The sequence below is a fragment of the Apodemus sylvaticus genome, chromosome 3 (genome assembly GCF_947179515.1).
Source record: "Apodemus sylvaticus chromosome 3, mApoSyl1.1, whole genome shotgun sequence".
NCBI lineage: Eukaryota > Metazoa > Chordata > Mammalia > Rodentia > Muridae > Apodemus > Apodemus sylvaticus.
This window is the reverse complement of record NC_067474.1, coordinates 126,298,976-126,315,689: the sequence shown is the minus strand read 5'-3', so window position 1 is coordinate 126,315,689 and position 16,714 is coordinate 126,298,976. Positions and strand designations below refer to the sequence as shown.

Sequence of the window (16,714 nt, the reverse complement as noted above, 5' to 3'; positions counted from 1 at the left end):
ACCTGTGGAATTCCATCACCGGACCAAGACTGTAACTCTTACGGTTGTAAGCTTATGTTGAGTCATGCAGCTTTAATTCTTACTGAGGAATTTTAAGATGCATTGTACTAGCTTTGTGTTATCACTGAGGAAACAGGAGCTCAGGAAAATCACGTGGGTTGCTCAGTTGCTCAACAACTGAGTGGTAAGACATGGTTTCTGAAATTGGTTCCAGAAGAGGATAGGCACACAAAAGGAGTAGCTGGGAAAGAAGTCCATATCCTTCCACATCCTTCCAACATTGTGCATACTGACTCACTGGACAGTATGAAATATAAGACTGGACCTGTACTGGAGCACTTTTCCTAGGGAAAAGCGTTTTTCTCAAGATAGACTGCTCAGCAGTCTCTACATAGCAGCTGCTAGATTTTGGGATTGGCTAAAGGCTTATGAGCAGGCAAGATCTGTCTCAGATAGGCCAGCAAAACTCTCTGGGAGAATGGATGTTGAAGTACTTGGATTGAGTTGTGAAAGAGGCACAGGTATGCAAACAAAAATAATATGATTCATAGTTATTCATAATTACATGTATCTATACATATGCATGCACTTCTACAACATATATCATTGTAGGAAGTTGGTATGAAAGTTAGTATTAAGATTTGTATACTAAACAATCAAGCAAACAAACAAAACAAATTAAACAAACAAAAAGCAGCCATTGCCAAAGGCCATATTATCAATCAAAAATAGTATTACTTCATAAATTATAGCCAATGAAATTGATATACCATGCAAATTTACATTATTCAATAAATCTGACATTCTGGAAAGATGTATCCAGGTCTGTGCATTGAATACTCATGACAATGATCCTACAAATTAGGAGGGAAAATGCATACAGTATGGCTAAGAGTCAGAGAGACATGACATAGTCTTGCTTCTGCCCCCTGAATAACTGACGTGCTTTTCAGAGCCTTGATTTTCATGTCTGTAACTGGAGGTGATAGTCTCTGACTTTGCTCCTTGCTAGAACTGTGTTGATAAATGTTGTTTTATGTCACCCTGGTAGAAAAAGGAGATGACAGTGTTTCTTTGGGTTTCTTTGTCCTGCGCAAGAACTCCCCAGACTGCAGCATGAGAGTAATCTAGAAGGGACAACCTTGCTGTGCTCTGTGTGCAGAATGGCGAGGTAACTTCATACAGGTCCCATTACAGCTGAGATGGAATGCAGACCTGGTCTCTGTTTCTCCCACGCAACTATCCTGCTTCTACTTTCACATGTCTCTTTCCTCAGGACATATTATCCATTCCAGAAAATTATTTTTTTTATTGTTGAAATGTTCCTTTGATTAGACTTATGGCTTTAAAGCCGTTGTTTCTGTCATTTAATTTCTAGGAAGTTAGAGATCCTTCTGAAATTTTTATCAGTTTTCAAACATTCTGTAATTTTGTGAGAAAAAAAAACTAGTTAGCTGAAATCATCTCAGCTCTAAACAGGTTTGGGAACAATACTGACCCTCATGAATTTCCAAAGCAGTATGGATAGGTCCTGTATGTCATCACCCAGTTATCCTACAAGTCCTAATAGTCTCCTCCCTCCAATGCAAGGACTGCAATCAACACTAGGAAACATACATCAATCAGCATATTCACACAACTAGGTATGCAGTTCTATATCTTTGTGTCATATGTAATCTCTATGAGAATCAATACATCAAAACGACAAAGGTCATTCAGATGCTGCATCACTGTGGTCACTCCTGTCCCCTTCTCCCTCATCATTGATTTTATTAGTCTGTCTTCTATGAGATAATAAATACCAGAGATCATGGATTCAAAAACAGCTGTATTTTAGCCCATGGCTTTGTAGGTTTCAGTCTGTCATACAACGGAGCTGCTAGTGACAATTCTGAAAGATAATAGCAAGAACAAGGGAAAGAGCAAAGCTCTTCACCTCATAGCCAGAAAAGAAAGGGGAAAAGAGGAAAAAAAGCACGCCTCCACGACCAAGCACGCCTCCACGACCAAGCACGCCTCCACGACCAAGCACGCCTCCACGACTAAGCACGCCTCCACGACCAAGCACGCCTCCACGACCAAGCACGCCTCCACGACCAAGCACGCCACCATGACTGAAGCACCTCTCCCTAGGCAAAGCTTATATTCTCACCACTTCTGCACAAGTGGAGGATCAGCCCTTCAACACAATCACCTTTGCAGTTCACCTTAGCTTTAGTCTACAGAAACATTACCCTGCTGTCAGCATCAGTCTGGTGGTGTTACACTTGACAGCTGTGTATGACACGGGAATACTTTTCATGTATATCTGTGTTAAACTCTCCTCTATCACTTGGCAATAACTGTGTCAGACAATGAGATTATTTTTGTCTCGACAACAAATGTCTTTGAAAATACAGGAAAAGTAAACCCTATTACCTTTGTCCACGTTTTCATTATTTCTGTTGCTTCTTCTTGATGTTTTTTAAAAGTCCCTTTTTAGGCTTCCTGCAGGAAGAATCTCTTTAAATCATTTTTTAGAATATTCATTCATTCATGTTATATCACAACTGTGATCCCCTGTTCTTCCTTTCCTCCCACTTCTCCTCTTACAAATACCGCTCCTGTTACCACTTCCCCTTCTCCTCACATCCCTTGGGTACCGCCCCATCCTAGGACAGTCAGCTGCCATAGGCCTAAGTGCACCATCTCCCACTGAGGCCCAACTAGACAGTCCAGTTAGGGGAAGGGATCCAATGGCAGGAAACTGAGTCAGAGACAGTCTCCAGTAGTTTAGGGACTGATACAAAGACCACGCTTCACCATGTGGTCTAGGGGTATGGTAATAGGCAATCTTAGTTTTACGTCATTTTGAATATCTTGATTTCTTTTTAATTCTTGTACAAGGTTCTTGCTAGATATATGGGTGTGGAATGAGACTTCTTTGAGCATTTGGATGAAATTATGGCACTTTACTTGGCTGCTGTGGTCTCAGACATAAAGCCCTAAGGTATTCTTAACTACACAGTTTTTATTTTTCTATCCTTACTTTTCAGAATTTTTGAGTATGTCTTTTTTTGACAGGGATTTCTCTAGCTTTTTTCCTGCCTGGAGTTTAGAAAGACTCACATATATTTGTCTTTTCCCAAATTTATGAAGATTTCAGCCATGTCAAACATTCTTTTCCAAACCATGCTTTCCTCCCCCTCTGAAACAACTATGGCATGGAAGTTACAATAGTAACTACAGACCTGTGAGTTCCAGAGCTCTTCAGCCTGTTCTTTTCCTATTTCTCAGACTGGGAAATGCCTATTGCCCCACTCACTCTATAGCACTGGGGAGGAGTTGGGCAGCTCCCTGGGGCTCACAAGACCAAGTTTTAGAACAATGAGAGAGACTTGTCTAAAATAAAGGCAGATGGTATTTGAAGACTGACACATGAGGCTGTGTTCTGACCTTCATACACCTCCACCTACTTGGGAAGAAGATGCACATTCTGCCCATGTGTACACACAGACAATGAGGAGGAAGGGATTGGTATTAAGGGGAAGAAATTAAAATTGTGGCTTCCTGCTTTGCTTTGCCATTATCAAGTACACGTAGGGGATGGAAGTTTATGTTTTTCACTCATCCTTGGTTGAGTGGGCACATTTTCTTGTCATAATGTTCGGATGGGTTGGGTCAGTATTGTCCTGAGATCTTACTAGACTAATTTCCTATCTCTTAAAGGAAACAGAAAAGAAACAAAAAGAAATGACTTTTGAGAGCATTTAGAAAGAATTCTGTTCTCATTGGCATCTCTAGGCCACCTGATTGTGAGCAGTCACTGATGCACATCAGGCAAAAGGAGCCCATGGAATGTGTTGGATCATTCCTTGGTGCTCGGGATCTTTTGCTGCTCCTTCTCTTCTCTTTACCTTCTCAAGTCTTTGTTTGTTTCACAAATAATAACAATTTATTTCAGCAGTACTAGAGACAAGAAGTTGACCTCCCATGTCTTATCTAAAAATAAGAAGTCTGCAATGCTTCTTTTTCTTTTTATACATTAGTGATTAATTTTTTTTTTTTTTTGGTTTTTCAAGACAGGGTTTCTCTGTGTAGTCCTGGCTGTCCTGGAACTCACTCTGTAGAACAGGCTGGCATCGAACTCAGAAATCTGCCTGCCTCTGCCTCCTAAGTGCTGGGATTACAGGCGTGCACCACTACAGCCAGCTTAGTAATTAATTTTGAAATTTGATATTATTGCAGAAAATTAATATACTTGAAATGCAAATTTAAATGGAAGAAAAAAAGACAATCACAGGATCCTTTGAAAGTGCATGCGTCTGTCTTTTTTTTTTTTTCCCAATCCCAGGAATTGAACTTCAACAAGCTACCATTTTAAATCAAGGACCATTTTATTTTATTTTATTTTATTTTATTTTATTTTATTTTATTTTTACTGTGTATATTAAGATCTTATACTTACTAATTCTGTAGTTTCTAGCTTAGGAAATAATTACAAAAATTGATTTAACAAAGTTGAAATCTGCACAATGTTATATCATCTTAAAATATGAGAATTCTAAATGTTTCGAATGAACTGTGCAATGTTATGAAGTCCTAGGGCTGGAGCATAATTCAGGAGTTAAGAACACCTGCTGTGCTATCATGAGGACCGGGGTTTTAACCCTAATACCTACACAACAACCTTTCCACCCAACAAATGCTGTAATTCCAGGTCCAAGGCATCTGAAGCCCTCCTTCTGGCATCTGCCAGTGCACTGTTACCAGTGTCTGTTCATCTTGTTCATCCCTAATATGTTCTCTACTCAGTAAGATTGTTTTTTCTAAAATGACAATCACACTATGATTTGTGTCCATTGACTTCCTGTATTTCTGTCTAGGGCCAGTAGAATGGAATGCAAGTCCTTAGCTTGCCTCATGAAGCCCGTCTCAACTTAATTCCTGAGTAACTCTCCAAGTACTATCTCCTTGAACTTTCATGTTTCAATTGTATTGTTTTGTGCATCAAATGCAATGCTACCTTTCATTTTTAGGATTTAAAACACATTTTACTACTTAATATATATCTCCACCTACTATTTATATTTCACCTTTCAGAATAAATTATACTTACCCATGGGATGTAAAACCATGCATTGTTACTCCTTCCTCTAGTAGCCCATTTTAATTTTAATCATGTGCCATGCAAGTGATATCCAGCTCAAATACTAGCTTCTCAGAGTAGCTCAATTAGTCTATAAGGTTCTCTATACTAACATGCATTTGTTTCTTCTCCTTAATCTCATATCATTCTTTATGTACTTACAACTTTTCCTAATTAGTAATTCAAAAACAAAAACAGAATGAGATACTTACACTGAACTAATGAACGGAAGTCCGAGACTGCTGTGGCTGAATTAGGGGAAGGCTGGAAGAAGTTGAGGAGAAATGCAACCCCATAGGAAGACCATCAGTCTCAACTAACCTGAACCCCCTGAGATAGTTCAGATGATTAGTCACCAACCAGGTAGCATACACTAGCTGGTTCAAGGCTCCCAACACATATACAGTGGAGAACTGCCTGGTCTGGCCTCAATGAGAGAAGATGCACCTAACCCTTGAGAGACTTGAGGCCTCAGATGTGGGGAGTTCTGGTAGGGTATGGATGGGGAGTGGGGGCATTCTCTTGGAGACAGAGGGAAGAGGAATGGGATGAGAAACTGTGGGAGGGCAGAATGGGAGAGGGATAAAGACCGGACTGTAAAAAATGATTAAAGATAATAAAATAGAAGAGATATAACAACAGAAAAAAATGAGATCATGAAATTCAGAGGTAAATGGATGGAACTAGAGAAAATCATCTTGACTAACCCAGATCTAAAAAGATAAATATAGTATTCGCTTAAATATGGATATAAGCTATTATGTCAATGGTAATCAAACTATAAGCCATATGACTATAGAATTAGATTTACACGCAGTGATTTTCAACATTCCTAATTCTGTGATCCTTTAATACAGTTCTTTGAGTTGTGGTGGACAAAATAGCTGGATATAGCACCTGAAAATTAAGAACATGCACCTGTACCCAAACCTGATGGGCCCAAGGCAGCTCTAGATTAGATGTGGGAGCATATATAACAAGGAAGAAGACAGGCTGGAGAGATGACTCAGCATATAAGAGCACTAACTCCTCTTCCAGAGGTCCTGAGTTCAATTCCCAACAACCACACGGTGATTCACAACCATCTGTAATGGGAATCCAATGCACTCTTCTTGTATGTCTGAAGACAGCAACAGTATACTCATATATATAAAATAAATTAATCTTTTTTAAAAAACAAGGAAGAATATTTTTGCAAATCTTTTGTGACTCTAAATTACCTGAAAAATGTTTGAAGTATATATTTCATTTATTAGTTCACAGGGATGTTTTGAAAGTGCTCAGATGGAAGAGCATAATTAGGAGCCATATATTTCAAGAACAAATAAATATAATCTGGAAGGATAGATGAAATTAGTGGTTATCTGTGATGGAAATTTAAAATTTCAATGAAATTTACTTTATCCGCACAGACTGTCTCTGAATGATAAAGTACTATGTGAATAATTAAAAACATACTTTTCATCAATTAAAAACAAACAAAAAGCAAAAACCAAAATCAGATCAGGTTCATATTTATCATCCCAGGATTTAGTACAGTGTGTATCAACAATAAAATATTAAGTAGAAATTACTTTAAAGTTAATTCCAATCTTCTTAGTCTATTGTATTGGAAAGGGCAATCAGAGAAGGTATTTCAGATCAACAAAAGACCATACAACACACTTCTTGTGTTCCCATCTTCCATCTTCCCCATACATACGGTTGGAAAAATACACTTGGGTCAGAGCTTCTGACTGCAATCACCATTAACTTCTTGTGTAAGTATTTCTACCCTCAAATTTAATATATACAAAGATACAGATCTCAGATGTCTGGAGATGATGGTTTCAGTAGTACTCACACACAGTAAACTATCTTCTGGCACCATCAGGGAATACTGATGAGCTGTGATATAAAAATTCTAATGCTATAGACTGTAACCATTGTTATTAAGAGGGCTACTATTATGACAGAATTAATTACAGTACACCAGAACAATCTGAGAATTTCTTATACCCTTGCTGTTTGCTACCAGATAGTTTTTACTTTATCTCCTGAAAACAGGAAAGCACTGAATGTCCATATATTCATGTATTTCATATTCATATATTCATATAAATGTCCATATATTTGCAAAATGTGTTCTTAGACATGTCTTTTGATCATTTGCTTTCTATAACTAGCAGATTTCCAAGTTCATGCTAAAACCCAAAAGTCTAGAAATAACTTATGGGTCCTTATGAGACACATCAAGAATGTTTTACTTTAAAAAGAGAAAACATGATATTTTTCACTATTTCCAAGGATAAGGGTCCAGATAAACATAAAACCTTAACATCTATTCTGAGGCAGAATTTCCCCCAAATTCATAATCTATTTGCTATTACAAAAAATAGAGAAATCCCAGGCAAGAAAATGTTAATTATTATTCCTGTCTGAGTACTGGGAAAAGTAGAATTAAGCAAGCAATGAAGGAGATATTCTACTCTGGGAATCTGCAAGCTATTTTTCAGGCTTGAATTGAGCTATTCTTGTGAAAACCTGAATTGGAATAATTTTCATGAAATCTAATGTTTTGGCAGGCAATGCTCATGACCACTGGGAAATGTGAGGTAATACCTCCTTGAGGTAGGGTGCGCTCTAGGTAACTGACAGAAGGAATATCCAGGGAAAGAACAGCAAAGATGTTCAATGTAAAATATTAGCAATTAGTTTAGAACCTGTCATTTAATACAATTTCTATAAAACTTTCCATTGTACATTCATGTCCATTCTACACCCTAACATTTAACATGGTGTATAGAATATTATAATGCTCAATAAAATCCTGAAAAATAAATATATAAACATCTAGATTGAGGGAAATGGAAATAAGACAATGTGAGTAGTTTCATATTCAAGTTCCAGGCAGTAAAATGAGGAATTAGATACATGTTGGTTTGCTAAGTTATCCGCAGAAATTTCTGGCTATTTCATACTAAAAAAAAGTGAATCACTAGGTATTATTATTTGTTGTTGGTAAGGCCTGCCAACACTGGATACAGGCATTAACTTAATTTTCAGGTATTATAATACAAGCTTAAGGACTCAATAATATTTCAAAATCTTGACCAGAGGAAAAGAGAGAACCAAAGTGACAAGATATGGAGCAGGTACCAAAATGAAATAGTTTTAGCTGTAAGATTTGAGAAATGGGGAGTTGTTGTGAATGTGAAATGGAAAGAAGGAAGGAGGAAGGAGAGAGGAAGGAAAGGGAGAAAGAGGAGGAGAAGAAGAAGAAAGGAGGGAGGGAGGGAGGGAGGGAGATAGAGATAGAGAGAGAGAGAGAGAGAGAGAGAGAGAGAGAGAGAGAGAGAGAGAGAATATAACATCCAAAGCTAACATTTGGGAAAGTAGATAGCAATTAGTCTTGTTGCATTAGATCTTAACATAGAACTTGAAAGACTGCATGATTTTAGAATACTTCAAAGATTCTATGAACAGAACATAGTGATATCATTTTATTGACTTGAAGTATCCACTGTCACAATGTGTCTGCCTATATTATTGTCTTCTTGGGTTGAATTGAGGAACTCACAGTGATGCCTTGCCCTTTGCTTAGACTTTATTGACAGATAGAGATCAAAAGTGGGGCTGTTTAATTGATTTCATGCAGTAATGTAAAAAAACATGACCAGAGAGATTTTTTTTACCATTTAAAAACTGTTATAAAACATCTGAATTTTTATAAACCTGCGCTTTTCATGCTAGCATTTATAGAAAATTACCAAGCATCATTTGTAGCTAAAAGAAAAATTCAATATTTATGAAATGCTGGTTTTCTATAAATACAGACATTTGGAGACTATCATCTCACTAGTCATTAAAATTTGAACAAGGATCAAAGCTAGAATAATATTAACAATTCCTTGCATTTGTATAGCATTTTGCATGTTATTAATAATAGATGACATTTGTTAAGCATTTATCAAGTGCCAGGTGCATTATGTACAAATTCTCATAAGGAATTCAGTTCATTCACGAAAACATTTGCTTAACACCTACTATGTGATTGAGGACTAATACTTGGTCTCTGTCTCATTTTTAGTCTCAACAAATGTTGGTTTAATGAATAAATGAATATATGGAGGCTAAGATGAAGCAGTTTCAAGGCTCTGTGAGGCAATATATAAATAACTAGCTTTTATGACTTTGAGAATACTTAATTTCCTCTAGCTTCAACTTTTCCAATCAACTTTTCCAGGTTTTTGTTATATTTAAAATATCTCTTACAAAATATAAAATGTTACCTATAAAAGGAAAGTGTTTGGAAAACAATGAGGTCTCAATAATTAATTTAGTAATTATTATTACTATTGGTCTCATCATCATTACAATTAGTAGGCAATCATATCTAAATCCTCTCCTCCTCATATAGTGATGGGACAAATAAAAACTCTTAAATCCATACAAATACAATGTCTATAGAGAATATCAATACACACACACACAAACAAACAAACAAACAAACACAAACACATGCACACACAAAATAGAAGGAAGGAATGAAGAAGAAAATAACAGAAATACATCCAGAGTGTGCAACCATTTTTGTGATATGACATTATTATCTACAAATGTGCTTGTCTACATTCACAGCTAGTCTAGGACACATGTGGCCCACAGATTATTGGTTGGACTAAACTACATTTTTCAATGTCTTCCGACACATCATCTATATCTAAGGTAAATGAAGGGAAGAGGAGTGTGTGGAGGTTCAATTTTAAGTATGTTTCTAATGATACATAAAATTAGACAAGAAGTTTACCATACATCATACTATAACCACTCCCATAACAAAATTTGTTTCTATTAAGCATGGGACCAAGTTTCCAATATTCTGAAAGCACAGTGCATAAAGCCCAGATAATAGCCATGGAGAAACTCCTCTGATTCATAATCCTCGAGTATAAAGAAGTTGTGCCCCAACTATGCAAAAGGTAAACTTAAGCAACAAGTTAAGTTTTCTGCTCAGAAATGGATCATATCACATAGGTCTCTTACCATTTTGGTCTGCTGGTAGATTTCACCATTGGTGCCATGCCATCTCTGTAAAGACTCTTGGTTTTACTGAAGTTAACAATGTTGAAAATGACCCTCTGCAAAAGAAACAGAAATTTATTAGAAGTTCTTTCTATGCAAGTTACCATTTTTTGATAATTAAGAGAGAAAAATCATAAGTGAGGTTAAAGGAAACCGTACAGACTAGCACCCCACAGTGCAATGGCGATCACGAATTGTAACTTTTTAATGCTGGGCAAGCCTGTCAGTTTACAGATCTTATTCTTTTAGAATTAATTACTGCAATTGAGTTCCACTTAATTAGTTTCAAAGCCCTGAAAGCCTGATATTTATTTCTAACACTAACACTTTACTTTTTTTTACCTTTTATTATGAGTTAAGGATTCCCATGTTGATAAATGGTAGTAATTGTATCTACCTAAGTGGGTTTCTGATGGGAAATAAGGGTATTAATGTTAGTATAGTGGGTAGACTCTCACTAGGAAGTATAGGATTCAATATAAACTTTAAATAATACTTTTCCATTCTTCTCTAGAAAAACTTACAATTTTCCTGAAAATCAACACTATCATTAGGGTAAAGCTAGAACTTTGATATTAATGAGGCCAAAGATATTTGGTATAAAATAACAACAAAAATATCTTCCAACTACTTGGAAATTTCTTGACTAGACTTAGAGATTCCTTTCCTCTTCTGTACCTCCTCTGTGTTACACTCTGTGCTCAGGCCCAGGGTGTGGGGCTCAACCCTAAAGTCAGCACAAATTGTATACATATAGGTGCTTGAGAAAATCATCTCTTGATGTTTTACCCTTACAATAGTGGAGTGGATTGGAGAGTCTAGATATCTGTGTCTTAATGGACATATTTTTATAAGGAGACACAAAAGATTGTGAACAAAAGATGAAATGAATTGAAACACATCCAATACCACTGAAATATTTCATGACACCAGAAGACTAGGGCTTAAGCAATTAGAATAAAAAAGGAGGAAAGAAACATGTTCTGAGAGATTACCATTGTCTAGCCTTTCTCTACACTTATGGAGAAAAGATAAAACATTTTATGGAGCTATTAGTAAATCCATTTTTTTTAAATAAGGAGAAAACAAAATATGATAGCAAGTGTTAAACATTCAAAACTATGTTTCATTAAAATCACTGTCTTTGTATTTGGAACTATTATAAATGGCTTTATTCCATGAAATGAGTTCTTATGAATAACTTGTGTTTTCATTTCTCAAGACCCAGTCTTTGACCCCAACTCCAAACATTTTAGACCTCCATCTGTCATAACATTAAGTCATCAAGAATGTCCAAGGCTTCTCCATTATTAATAATTTAGACCTGCTGGTTGTCAGTTCAATTACTTTCTCCAAGGTCTCGGCTACTATCTGACTTAAGAAAATCAATATTGAGGGGACAAATGGCCATCAAAGTGCACAGGCATAATCCCGTTTTTCTTTTGAGATTTTGAGTGTCAAATTCATTTCTAGTGAACATGGAATATGTATTGTATATATGCAGTAGCTAGATTATCAATAAATGGAGAAAGCTAATAAAGAAATGATACAAACAAAGAAGAGATTAAAAGGTGGAAAGTAAGTGGAATGTTTATGAATTACTATAATTTTATTACATTAACTAACATGATTAAATCTTTTCAAGCATTTTAAATATTTTATATATAACTTCACTATTACATTCTTGAACAATAGTTATATTTTCAACTCATTTTAAAACTGTGAAAAGTAAACTAATAATAGTGAGGGTTTTTTTTGTTATTGTTGTTGTTTTTCCTTTATCCAATGAAAATATCTCTAGATCTATAAATGGTAGAATTGGGACTGAAGTTTCAGGTTGCTTTTACTGTAAAGGATCATATGTCTGCTGCAGAATTCCATACTCCATAATATTCTCACTCCATGCATTGGCTAGAAAATGCTACCCATACATTCAGTATGGTAGTAAACCCAATCACAAAAGAATGCACATGGTATGCACTCTCTGAGAAGTGGATGTTAACCCAAAAGCTCAAACTAAACAAGTTACAATTCACAGAGCACAGGAAGCTCAAGAAGAAGGGGGGCTTAAAGGAGGGTGCTTTGGTTCCTCTGAGAAAGGGAACAAAATACTCACAGGAGCAATAAAGGAGACAAAGTACGGAACAGAGACTGAAGTAAAGGCCACCCAAAGACTGCCCTACCTGGGGATTCATCCTATAAACAGTTACCAAACCCCAACACTATTATGGACTACAAGAAGTGCATACCAAAAGGAGCATGTCATGGTTGTCTCCTGAGGGACCCTGCCAGAGCCTTACACATACAGAGGCAGATGCTAGCAGCCAACCACTGGACTGAGCACAGGGTCCCTAATGGAGGAGTTGGAGGGTAGTCCAGAGGAGCTGAAGGGGTTTACAGCCCCATGGGAAGAACAACGATGTTGGTCACCCAGATGCTCCAGGACTCCCAGGGACTAAACCATCAACCAAGGGATATACATGGTTCCAGCCAAAAATGTGGCAGAGGATTGTCTTGTCAGGCATCAGTGGGAGTAGTGGTCCTTGGTCAGGTGAAGGCTCAATAGGTGCCCCAACAAAGGGAAATCTAGGAGGGGGGAGGGAGGAGGGGGTCAGGTGAAGGGGCATATACTTGGAGGCAGGGTATGGGAGGAGGGGTTGGGGTTTTTTGGAGAGGGGGAAACTGGGAAAGGTTTTACCATTATAACTGTAAATGGGGATTATATTCAATAAAAAAGAATAAAATAATAAGGACAAGAAATCTTCTACTTTAAAACATAACTAATGATCTCACTATGTATTCATTATACACTAAATTCCCAGATAGTCATCTCATTCATATTCTACCTTGTAAGTTAGAATCCCCTGCCAAAGTTTTGAGACCTACAGACCCTTAGATTTCAACCTGAGTTTCTCATATTTGAACAATTTATTTACATGAAAGTAATGAACTTTATGAGACAAAAGTTATTTGTTACTTCTCATTGTAGAGTTTGAAAATCAAATGTTTTCCACAGGCTGGTATATGGGGGGATTTTTGGTATCTCATGGGCTTTGGGGAGGAGGTTGTATCCTAAAGACTCTAACATAATCAGTGGATGAGACTTTTTTTTTGAAAAGCATGTACTTTTATTGAAAAAAGAAGTAAAAACATTTTATGATAAAATTGAAGATTTACATGGAAAATAAAATAGAAGAGATATATAGAAAAACATTAAAATTGTCACTTTTCATGGAAAAAGTAAAAGTGGTAGACATAAAAACACTGCTGAATTAATTGAAAAAGGAAGTAGAAATATTTTATGATAGAATATAAGATTTACAAGGAAAATGTTTCTGATAAAATTGTAGAAAAATGTAGAAAACCATGTTAGAATTGAAGATTATCGTGGAAATTTTATATAGATATAAGAATGGTAGGCATAAAGTATTCCTAAGTTGATTGAAAATGGAATTATAAACATGTGATGATAAAGCTGAAGTTTTACATGGAAAATATTTCTGATAAAATTCAAGAAATATATAGAAAACATGTTAAAATTGAAGATTATGATGGAAAATTTTACAGATAAAATGGTAGGCATAAAATAATTCTAAATTGATTGAAAGTGGAATTATAAACATTTTCAGGTAAATTAAAGATTTACATGGAAAATATTTCTGATAAAATTCAAGAAATACGTAGAAAAACACGTTAAAATAGATTATTTCATGGAAAATTATACAGATAAAATGGTAGACATAAAAAACCTTTCTATAAAGGACCTCCATGTAAAACCAGACACACTGAAACTAATAGAAAAGAAACTGGGGAAGACCTTTGAGGACATGGGCACAGGGGAAAAGTTCCTGAACAGATCACCAATATCTTATGCTTTAAGATAAAGAACTGACAAATGGGACCTCATAAAATTACAAAGTTTCTGTAAGGCAAAGGACACTGTTAAAAGGACAAAATGGCAACCATCAAATTGGGGAAGGATATTCACCAACCCCACATCTGATAGAGGGCTAATATCCAATATATACAAAGAACTCAAGAAGTTAGACCCCAGGGAACCAAAGCCCTGGAACAAAAAGAAGCTATTTCACCCAGGAGGAGTAGAAGGCAGGAAATCATCAAGCTCAGGGCCGAAATCAATCAAGTAGAAACAAAAAGAACCATACAAAAAATCAACAAAACTAGGAGCTGGTTCTTTGAGAAAATCAACAAGATAGATAAACCCTTAGCCAGACTGACCAAAGGGCACAGAGAAAGTATCCAAATTAACAAACTTAGAAATGAAAAGGGAGATATAACAACGGAAACTGAGGAAATCCAAAAAATCATCAGATCCTACTACAAGGGACTGTATTCAACACAACTGGAGAATCTGGAGGAAATGGACAATTTCCTTGACAGATACCAAATACCAAAATTAAATCAGGACCAACTAGACCATCTAAACAGTCCCATAATGCCTAAAGAAATAGAAGGAGCCATAGAAAGTCTTCCAACCAAAAAAAGCACAGGACCAGATGGTTTCAGTGCAGAATTCTATCAGACCTTCAAAGAAGAGTTAACACCAATACTCTTCAAACTATTCCACAAAATAGAAACAGAAGGAACATTACCCAATTCCTTCTACGAAGCCACAATTACGCTGATACCAAAGCCACACAAAGATCCAACAAAGAAAGAGAACTTCAGACCAATTTCCCTTATGAACATCGATGCAAAAATACTCAATAAAATTCTTGCCAACCGAATCCAAGAACACATCAAAACGATCATCCACCATGATCAAGCAGGCTTTATCCCGGGAATGCAGGGTTGGTTCAATATACGGAAATCCATCAATGCAATCCACTACATAAACAAACTCAAAGAACAAAACCACATGGTCATTTCATTGGATGCTGAAAAAGCATTTGACAAAATTCAGCATCCTTTCATGCTTAAAGTCTTGGAGAGAACAGGAATTCAAGGCCCATACCTAAACATAGTAAAAGCAAACCGATAGCCAGCATCAAACTAAATGGAGAGAAACTTGAAGCAATCCCACTGAAATCAGGGACTAGACAAGGCTGCCCCCTTTCTCCTTATCTTTTCAATATTGTACTTGAGGTACTAGCTCGGGCAATTCGACAACATAAGGAGGTCAAAGGGATACAAATTGGAAAGGAAGAAGTCAAACTATCATTATTTGCAGACGACATGATAGTCTACCTAAGTGACCCAAAAAACTCCACTAGAGAGTTCCTACAGCTGATAAACAACTTCAGCAAAGTGGCAGGTTATAAAATCAACACAAGCAAATCAGTGGCCTTCCTATACTCAAAGGATAAGCAGGCTGAGAAAGAAATTAGGGAAATGACCCCCTTCACAATAGCCACAAACAGTATAAAGTATCTTTGGGTGACTCTTACCAAACATGTGAAAGATCTGTATGACAAAAACTTCAAGACTCTGAAGAAGGAAATGGGAGAAGACCTCAAAAAATGGGAAAACCTCCCATGCTCATGGATTGGTAGAATCAATATAGTTAAAATGGCCATTTTGCCAAAAGCAATATACAGATTCAATGCAATACCCATCAAAATCCCAACTCAATTCTTCACAGAGTTAGAAAGAGCAATTATCAAATTCATCTGGAACAACAAAAAACCCAGGATAGCTAAAACTATTCTCAGCAACAAAAGGAAATCTGGGGGAATCAGTATCCCTGACCTCAAGCAATACTACAGAGCAATAGTGTTAAAAACTGCATGGTATTGGTACAGTGACAGGCAGGAGGATCAATGGAACAGGATTGAAGATCCAGAAATGAACCCACACACCTATGGCCACTTGATCCTCGACAAAGAGCCTAAAAACATTCAATGGAAAAAAGATAGCCTTTTCAACAAATGGTGCTGGTTCAACTGGAGGGCAGCATGCAGAAGAATGCGAATTGATCCATTCTTGTCTCCTTGTACTAAGCTCAAATCCAAATGGATCAAGGACCTCCACATAAAGCCAGACACTCTGAAGCTAATAGAAAAGAAACTGGGGAAGACCCTTGAGGACATCGGTACAGGGAGAAAGTTTCTGAACAGAACACCAATAGCGTATGCTCTAAGAGCAAGAATTGACAAATGGGACCTCATAAAATTACAAAGTTTCTGTAAGGCAAAGGACACCATCAAGAGGACAAATCGGCAACCAACACATTGGGAAAAGATCTTCACCAATCCTACATCAGATAGAGGGCTAATATCCAATATATATAAAGAACTCAAGAAGTTAGACTCCAGAAAACCAAACAACCCTATTAAAAATGGGGTACAGAGTTAAACAAAGAATTCTCACCTGAAGAACTTCGGATGGCGGAGAAGCATCTTAAAAAATGCTCAACTTCATTAGTCATTAGGGAAATGCAAATCAAAACAACCCTGAGATTTCATCTTACACCAGTCAGAATGGCTAAGATTAAAAATTCAGGAGACAGCAGGTGTTGGAGAGGGTGTGGAGAAAGAGGAACACTCCTCCACTGCTGGTGGG

General features: G+C 36.7%; 1 protein-coding gene across 1 annotated transcript in view; it reads right to left on the bottom strand.

The window, feature by feature from the left end:
• The window catches only part of Agbl4 (AGBL carboxypeptidase 4), a 1,251,089-nt gene that overhangs the window by 718,397 nt on the left and 515,978 nt on the right, over window positions 1-16,714 (bottom strand). Inside the window, exon 4 of the mRNA XM_052175823.1 lies at window positions 10,154-10,248. Within this exon, the coding sequence (XP_052031783.1) occupies window positions 10,154-10,248 (95 nt within the window). The remainder of the gene's footprint in view (window positions 1-10,153; window positions 10,249-16,714) is intronic.